The sequence below is a fragment of the Pelodiscus sinensis genome, chromosome 5, assembly GCF_052426305.1.
Source record: "Pelodiscus sinensis isolate ZL-2025 chromosome 5, ASM5242630v1, whole genome shotgun sequence".
Lineage (NCBI taxonomy): Eukaryota > Metazoa > Chordata > Testudines > Trionychidae > Pelodiscus > Pelodiscus sinensis.
Window position 1 is genome coordinate 104,074,114 of NC_143056.1, and position 9,376 is coordinate 104,083,489.

The 9,376-nt window shown below is 44.2% G+C and overlaps 1 protein-coding gene across 5 annotated transcripts in view; it reads left to right on the forward strand.

The window, feature by feature from the left end:
- The first annotated feature begins 1,821 nt into the window (after positions 1-1,821).
- Positions 1,822-9,376, forward strand: part of GALNT18 (polypeptide N-acetylgalactosaminyltransferase 18) — a 699,281-nt gene continuing 691,726 nt past the window's right edge. For 4 of the 5 annotated variants that reach the window (XR_012903608.2, XR_012903609.2, XM_075927908.2 and 1 more), the window contains exon 1: positions 1,822-2,497. Coding sequence is in view for 3 of the 5 variants with exons in the window: in XM_075927908.2 (XP_075784023.1) it covers positions 2,263-2,497 (235 nt within the window). In the remaining 2 variants the exon portion in view is untranslated. The remainder of the gene's footprint in view (positions 2,498-9,376) is intronic. The other variant, XM_075927910.2, reaches the window with a different exon arrangement.

Consider the following 9,376-nt stretch of genomic DNA (forward strand, 5'->3'; position numbering starts at 1 on the left):
GGCAGAATTCAGCTCAACACCTATTCACACTGAGAAATAAGCTTAGCTACTAGTAGGCTCTACTGAGCATTAGGCATACTGACTAATAAGGAGAGAGATACTTGTGTTTGGCTGCGATAGCTGTTGTCTCTTTTTATAAGCACCATAAAATTATCACAGCTAAAAAAAGACAGTTAAGATAAAACCATCTGCATTTAACTGTGTTGCAGATTTGGAACACACACTGACCCAAGCCAGATCTTTCAAAATTCAAAGCTTACTCATGGGGCTTTGAATAGAAAATGTTGTTACCCATTGGGCTTTCTGCAATAGTCAAGCTCAAACAGAATAACCCTATTCTCAGATGTGCGGTGCATGAATAAAAAGCACAATAGCAGATTTATTTTATGTATACTGCTTGCCGAATACTTGAGATTATAGTATGATGCAGAATATATATAACTTCTTGCTTTTGTTGGTTGAAAATCTTAATAGCATTGAAATCTTTTTAGCATGTTAACAATTACCTGGCTATTCTGAACCTGTCACACTAAGGTTTAATTTTTCACTTGAGTATCAAAGAAAATGACCCAGCAGAAATCAATTCTTATCTGTCCTTATGTAATATGAATGGGGCAAATGCATTCCTGAAGTAGCTCCTTTAAAACTAATGGAATTGCATTTAGTGAACTATGCCTATTACATATATCTGATCTAGAAGTGGTTTTGAGATGGGGAAAAGAGAAGGGGAGTCATATGAAGAGCTTGACATTGTGACTGAGCTAAAGACTGAGATTTCTACATAAGTCCCAATTCTGAATTTCTTATGCTTGTATGCAGTCCCATTTCACTAGTCAATGGTGCTCTGCATGGATGTGGAGTCTGGTTGCATGAATCCAGGTGTAGCATCTCACCCCATGCTTAGCAAATGATAATGTAGTTCCCTCTCTCCATCTCTCTCAGGAACACAGAGCTACACTGCAGCTTTATTTTGGAATTACTGATGTTATTCCTAAATAACAATGAGTGTGTCATTAATTTGAAATAATGGCAAGTTGGAGGACTTCTTACTCTGACTCCTGTAACCCTCATTTCACGGGGAGCCAGGGAAGTCAGAGGAACAGTGTTCTTCCTTTGACTTTCTGCTCTGCAGACAGCGCCAAAAGCTGAATTAAGCTATTTTGACTTCAGCTACACAATTGATGTAGCTGAAGTTGCCTAGCTTAATTCGACGTTAGCCCTGCTATGTAGACGTGCCCACAGACACACTCTAGCACACACACAAACCAAAGAAAAACAGACAAGGGGAAAGATGCTCAGGATGGAAAATTGACTATCTGGAGTCAACAGTTCACAGGCACAAGCGGAATTTCTGTGTCTTCACCCCAGAAAACAAATCAACGTGTTTCTCTGGGTAGAGGTGACAAGAGTATAGTGGACCCCAGGTTTGTTTTTACAACTTACTGGCCCCAGCACAAGAGTGGCAGAAAAAATGCAGCTGGCTCCCGAGACAAATCAGAAAGTTGTTCTAGGTTAAAAGCTAGGACTTGGGTGGGCTCAGTGTCGGGGGCAAGCTCAGGAAAAACCCTGCTCGCATTTCTCCAGCTAACAAACGCTGAGACCGTGGGAAGGAGAAATTGCCCTTTCCGCCCTCCAGCTGTAGCACTCGTGGGCCCCAAGCACCCTGTGCACGACGGTGGGTGCCTGACATAGCTCGCGAGCAAGTGGGCCCTGCTAGAACTCCGCCCCTGCTAGGTCCCCGTTGGTCGTAAGGTAATATGAAGACTCGCCTCCATAGCTGGTTCTTTATTGGAGGGACGCTCTGTCGATCTGAGGCCGTAAGAGCCCGCCCCCTTGCAAGCGCTGTGCAAGCTCGGATTCTGGAGCCGTGGCTGCGTGCAATGGGCAGCAGCGCCGAGGAGAACAAAGTTTGCAACACTTGGGCACTGGACTGCGCGCCTGCTTCATGCTTATGGCAGAGGCTGATTCCTAAACTGATCAGCCAGGCGGGCAAGTGACACTCCTGATGGCTGGCTTCTGGGGCAAAGTTTCAGCTGTTGTAATGTATTAAATCCAGGCGAATATTGCCAACCCGCTCTCCCCCTTCCTCTCTGCTAGGTAGGCGAGAGAGGTTTTTATTCTTTGGACTAGAGAACTTCCTGCATGGAAATTTACTGACTTGAGCAGTCTCCGTTTCGGGGGAAAGGGGAAGGGAAGGATTTCTTTCATCGCACTTTCATTTTATTTTCCTGCATTTGTGGAGCTCTATGGAGGGATCTCAGGATGGCTTGCACCAGGAAAACCAAAACTTTGGTGTCCACTTGCGTGATCTTGAGTGGAATGACTAACATCATCTGCCTGCTCTACGTGGGCTGGGTCACCAACTACATTGCCAGTGTCTATGTGAAAGTGCAGGAGCCGATCTCAGAGAAAAAGTTAGAGGAAGACAAAGGGGACACGCTGAGGATTATAGAAAGGCTGGATCACTTGGAGAATGTCATCAAGCAGCACATACAAGGTACCACCTTCCTCCCCGCTTGCCTTCCCTCACCCCACCCGTCCTTCCTTTGCAGCCTTCCCGGTCCCCTCCTCTCGCATTGGTTTGCTGTGCGTGTGGCCGAGGCCGCTGCTAGCGCAGGAGAGAGGCGGGCGGCGGGCGGGAGCCCTGAAGAATCGGGGGCTTTGTTCAGACTCGTACGGGCAGAAGTTGCTCGCAGCCTCCGCTGGCTGCCTGGTGAGTGAGCGCCGGGAGTGCAGCGCCCTGGCTGGCGGCGGCGCGGGGCGGCTGGGCTTGGTGCTTGCTGGTTGCGCGGCCCTAGTTGCAGAGCTTGCTGAACGGGGGAGGGGAGAGCTTGGGGGCGATTTCAAGCTGGACCCGCGAGGCTGGGCGAGCCCGCTGCTGTCTGCCCCCTGCCTGGGGAAGGCACCTGCCATAGCCTCCCGAGCCCGGGCTCCTGCTGTGGCAAGGCTGGGAGGCGCCGAGCAGGGCAGACGGCGGCTGGGGAGCTCTGCGGCCCTCTAGCATCTGCGGTGTCAGCGGCTACATCTGGCGCGGGGCGCGCGGCGCTGGCAGCGATACCCGCCCCAGCCCGGCGCGTTACAGAGCCTCGCTGGGCGCACCCTGCCCGCCTGCGAGCTTGTGCCGCGGTAGCCAGCCTGGGGGCTGGGCCGGGTTCGCCTCTGGCTGACGCCTTGTGCTTCGGCCTCCTCCTCCTCTGCGGGGGGTGTGGCATGGTTCCTGCGCAATTCGCCAGGCAGTGCCCGGGGGCTTGCGTTGCTTGGCTGCGGCGCCCCCTTTAGGAGTTTGTGCAGTTTCAGCTCCCGGCGGAGGGAGGGGAAATAAGATATTGGGCAAGGGGCTGCCGGGGAGTCCTTTTGTGCTCTTCGGGCCCCCGGCATAAGCCCCCGCAGTCTGCCTGCATGCGCACAGAGCAAATCACCTGGTGAATACATGGTCTCTGCTGCCCTGCCCGCCGCCAGCGCACAGATCAACTTGTCTCCCCAGTAGTTTTGACCTATCGAACTTGCATCTTGGCAATGTAAACAGACAGCAGAGGGAAGAGAATTAGCCGCATGTGTTCAAAATGAGCGGAGGATGGGGCTTTAACGCCCGGGTATTTCATGCTGACTTCTGGCTGTACATGTCTTCCAATGGGTTTGAAGAGACGGTATTTTTTAAACTACTCAATTTGCTTTTCTGAGCATTGTCTGGAATCTGGATTAGTTTCCTGTCGGAAGGGTGAGTGAGGTCAGTTCCTGCTAGTTCCGACTTTGATGCAGCCCTCAGATTTACCTGGATCCCTCAGATTAATTTTGGAAGAGGAATATATTCTTGCCTGAGTGGCAATGGAGTGCATTACAAGAGCTTTCTGTATCAAGGCAGGGGTTTTCAAAAGCTCTCGTGAGAATTAGGTACCGGAGTCATTGAATGTCATGATGTTCCATGTGAGTTAGATGGATGCCTAGCTCCCCTGGACTTCTTTGAAAATACTAGTCTAATGCCTAATGATCTGTAGTGGTGGTGCTCTTTTACATCTCTGTCTGCTTGCTAAGGCCATAACTTGTTCTTGGTCTTTGATAGTGAAAGATGCAATAAACTGATCTTTTTCAAGGAAGACTGAGGGTAATTATTGGATCTAATAATGTTGCTTTGGGTTTTCAGTTCCTTAAACTCCTTTTTAAGAACATGGGTGTCTGCTTCTCTTATCAGCTACATAGTGTAATAAGTTATAACAGCTATTAAAAACAGTTAAAATCAAATTTATGGGGGTTTGTAATATTCTTCTTAATGATACTACATGTTCATTGAGCAAATCAACAGAACATTGCTTTCCTGGATTGGGAATTCAAGGCCAAACCATAGTGATTCACAAAGGTGGATGCTACTGAAGATACATAATACTTTTTAATAATATTGTTTTGCTGAGTTTTGTGACAGTTGAGGATATATCTTTTGGGGCCTGATCCAAACCCCATGGAAGTCAATGGAAAGACTCCCAATGACTTCACTGGGCTTTGGATCAGCATCAGCAAATGATCGATTTGGAATTCATTTCTATATATATAACTGATCTTCCTTCATAATGGCTATGGACTGATTTCTTAAAGTTATTTGTAGTTTGGCATTGAGCTTTTTTCTCTAGGTTTTTTTTTATTGGAGAATACTCTTTTGGAAGCTCTGAGTGCCTCAGCTGCTTTGACAAATGTTGACAAGACATGAAACTAGCAAGGGCAATGGAATACTGTTCTTTAGGGTTGTCTCTGCTTGCCAGGAAAGTGATAACCGAAATATATTTTCCACAAGAGAGTTTCCCTGATACTTTATTTTAATTTGTTTCCAGATTGAATGATTTAATTCGATGGTGCCTAGGAATTCCTTGGGAATATAAATTGCAGCCTTGTAATATTTACTAACTACAGTAGATTGGAAATTATAGGGTGGGTGTTTTCAAAGAAAAAAGTCTTTAAATTAAAGGTACTGTAATAAGCAAATCCTTAGTCTGGAGACATTTGGCTTCAGTGAGAAAGAAAGTGGGGGTTAAAGATAATAGCACGAGAAAGTAAATACTGGGTGAGATTGTGCACTGGTCAAAAATTGAAGTGAATGGATCAAATGTGGAAAACACAGATATTCACTTTTCATGTTGTGAACCTGTTCACCATCCTGTTCACCATCAGCCTCCACAGCTGTGTATCTGTAGTTCTCCAGCAAATGTTTCCGAGCAATTGCTTGTCATCAGAATGTTGTTTGTGTACTTTTTTGTTTAGGCTCTAGGAGGTGGCATAAGAATGTCTACCTTGAGTTACTTCTGCTCTGCCCACACCTCAGGCACCTTTTTTTGGCCCATTATGCAATGATATAAACTCAGGGCACCCAGCAAGCTCACAGCTGACCTGATTCTCATGGAACGTTGCACAGAGTCATACTGCCATTTCTGCCCCAGTACTGTCTTGTGCACCTGCTGTGATGTGCAAAGCTGTTTTGCTGCTGTTTTCATAAAGGGCAGTCTGATGGAGGATTGGCCATGTTGTAGTTTAGCTAGGGAGACAGACCCATGACAAATGATACTTTGAGAGGCAGCATAATGGGGTAGGGATTTGAGCTTGAAGCTGGAGGCCATTCACTTCTGGTCTGTATTCCCAATCCTGCCACTGACTTGTTGACTATCCTTGGGGAAGTCTCTTTACCTTTCAGTTGTCTCTGTGAAGTGAGATGTACTCACCTACTTTTCTCTAAAGCAGCAGGTCATAAAGGTAAAGGAGCTGATAATTTTGTTTCTTTTTTCAAAATGCAAAGTACTAAGTATTGCTATTGGCATTATTTCTGCAGAAGAAGGCATTTATTGTACACTATCTCTATTTCCTTTACAGTTTGCTAACAAAATAGCATTTTGATTTTTGAGAAGATTTGTGTGTATGTGAAAATGAGGATATGGTCAGATGGATAGTTTTGTGCAAAATGCAATCTTTCTTATTGTTAGGAAATGAATGCGATAGAGGTATTTTTTGTGTCTGAAGCTTATTACCAGGCAATATACTGTAAAGGGCTAAGGTTGATGAGTGTTGTAATGAATGAGTATTCAAAAAAATGTTAGTGGTTTAAGTCTAGAGTTTGCAATTAAAATAAAATCTCAATTTGCATGAAGAAAGGTTCATTCTCCTAACTGTACAAGGAACTTATTGCTTTAAAAAACCAAAACCCAAATTCCCTCATTTTATTATACTTGGTACAAGAGTACTTCTTCACAGCACATAGTTCATCTTAATAATTTTTCATTCATTTACCCTGGTACTAAAAAAGAACTTGCCTAAATTTCGTGCAAACTCAGAAAATATGAAAGCTGATCTGTTGTTACAATGTAAAATTAGACAGGCTGTGATGACAAGAGAAACAGCGCTAACAGTAATATGCAAGCAATTTAGAGTTTTCTTCAGCCTACTTTTAAATGTCTTAGGAGATGGAGAGACTAACGTTTCCTTTGGAAAGATATTCTACAGTCGCACAGCTCTCACTGAAAACTCTCTTGTGCTTTTTTGGTTTTCTGCCCTGACCTGTTTATGCTGTGCCATTTTGTGCTGTTCAATGCTTCTGTCCCAGAGGTGGCTGCATTTCTGTGTCACATGAAGAGATCCGGAGTGTATGAAATTAACTCACTTCTAGTTGCTCTGCCAACATGATATATAAGCAAATTCAAACAGAAAAGAAAATGGGCAGTGGCATCTGTGGAGTGTGATTCTGGTTTAAAATCCACTTACCAGTAGGTAAGTACTCAGCCACCTACATGTTACTAGTAGTTTAATCCGTGGTGCATGCGTGCTTCTGCATCCAGTGTTGTTTCCAACTGCCTCATTTCTTCTGGAGGTGCCATGTTGTGAAGCTGAAGTCATTGCTGTAGATATAACTCTGATAGAAGTAAGCTGAGAACAAAGTGGATATGGGAGTTTCTGACATGTTTTCTGGAAAGAATTATTTCCATTATCTCTCTCTCTCTCTCTTTCCCCCTCCTGCCCCCGCAGTGCCCTCTTTGGGAAGTGTGCTTGTACCTGTCATCTAGTAAAGCTCACTATCCATTGCAATACATTGTAGCTGAATGGAAACCTCTGTATGAGTCTATCAATCCAGGGCCACAGGATCTGAAATAACGCTTGCCACCATCACCTCTTAGTTCATTTCCTCAAGCAAAAAAGCAACTAAATATATGTATCACTAAATAACATGTGTTTATTCCAATGACAGTAAAATCAAGGAAAAATCTGGGCCAGCAAGTACATATTCCATTACAAAAGGTCCTGCATGTGTAGTCTATATTCCAGCAATGTGTCAAAGGGACTTTGAAGTCAAAGGGACTAGTTGTGTGAGGAAGGTGTCATAAGGTTTTGCAGGATAAGTCCCATTGGTTTTATCATTATTTTTTCCCCTTATGCTATGACTGTCTTGTTCGTTCTAAGTTAGTGCCTGGCAGTGGAGATTTGTGTGAGTTTAGCTGTCATGTCTTCTCATGCTTTGAGGTGAAAAAAGTGAGTGGAATAAAAAAGAAACTTTATTCAAGTGGCTTGAGCTAGAGGAGTGCATCTCACTAGGATCTGTATTCTTACCAGAATCACCATTAGCCCAATATATTCATGGTACAATATGCAGAAAAGTTAAGAAAAAGAAAATTCACCAGAGCTAGAAATGCGGCTTAATATTTATTCATCTAAATTTCCTTTATGCTTGTAACATCTGTCACCTATTTATATTCCTGCCATGGATTTATTTTGCAGATACTGGAATGTATTGACCAAAACTGGACATTTCCTTTTTAAACTTTATTAAAGTCATTATCTTGGATCAAATATTATTACTGCAGATATAATATTTCCTTTATTATTATTATTATTATTATTATTATTATTATATTTGCTTTTGAAGAATGTGATTCTCTGAGATTTTAGTTGAACTAGGATAGTTCACTTGGAAGGAATTCACAATGGAAATGACAATGCTAGAAGTAATTTACTGAATTTTCTAAACGTTTTGATGGTAATGACTTCTTCAATGCTGTATGTGTGGAAGGGTGTTATTAGTATACAGCAGGCATGTCCAAAGTCCGGCCCGCGGGCCAATTGCGGCCCATGTTCTGGTTTAATATGGCCCCACAGGTAATTTGGCAATATCTATCTTTTATAGCCCCCAATGAATCCCCGAGTGCTGCTCAGGACTAAGGATGAGCTCGGGCGTGTTCGCAGCTCCACGTACCCAAACCCGCCGGGAAGCTGACAGCGTGCAGCGCTAATCACGGGTACTGAGACATTTTCCCGGTTCTCAGCTGCAGAGATCGGGAAATGTCTCAGTACCTGTGATTGGCGCTGCGCGCTGTCAGCTTCCTGGTGGGCTCGGGCACGTGGAGCTGCGAACACGCCTGAGCTCATCCTTAGACTCTTCACCACACACAGCCACAAAGGCAAGAGAATTCTTGTTGGGCAGTGTATTAGTGCTCGGACGAACACACTTAGACCAAAACCTCTGGCACTGCGCTCACATGATCCCTTCCCCTTCTGGTCAATTTCAAAAATGGCGACTGTAAATAAGAGAAGGAAAGTTGACAGTGAGGGCCGCCGCTTCCAGGACAGGTGGAAAGTGGAATATTTCTTCACTGAAATACGGAATCACTGTGTTTGTCTGATATGCCAAGAGACTGTGGCTGTTTATAAGGAATTTAATGTCAAGAGACACTACCAGTCGAGACATAGCACATACGACAAGCTAACAGGGCTCAACCGCAGTGAAAAGTTGAAGCATCTTGAAGCTGTTTTAATGTCACAACAGCGATTTTTCACAAGAGCCCGTGAGTCAAATGAAAATGCCACTAGGGCGAGCTATGAGGTGGCAACGTTAATTGCTAAAAATTGCAAATCTTTTGCTGAGGGTGACTTTATCAAAGAATGCGTTATGAAAATGGTTGAGAATATCTGTCCCGAGAAGAAGCAAGAGTTTGCCAACATTTGCCTAGCTCGTAACACTGTAGCATGGAAAATTGAAGAGATTTAATCAGATATTAAGAGACAGTTGACGTCCAAAGGAGTGGATTTTGACTTCTTTTCAATAGCCTGTGATGAAAGCACGAACCTATCTGACACAGCTCTGTTGATGATTTTTATGAGAGGGGTGGACGATGAAATGAATGTGACTGAAGAGCTACTTGATCTCCAGAGCCTTACGGACCAAACTAGAGGAAAAGATTTATTTGTTTCTGTTAGTTCCGCCATAGATGACATGAAACTGCCTTGGAACAAAATTACTGGGATTATTACTGATGGGGCACCTGCCATGGCTGGTGAACGAAGTGGATTATCAACCCTAATCTGTAACAAGGTGATCGAAGAAGGAGGCAAAGCTATTAAACTCCATTGTATC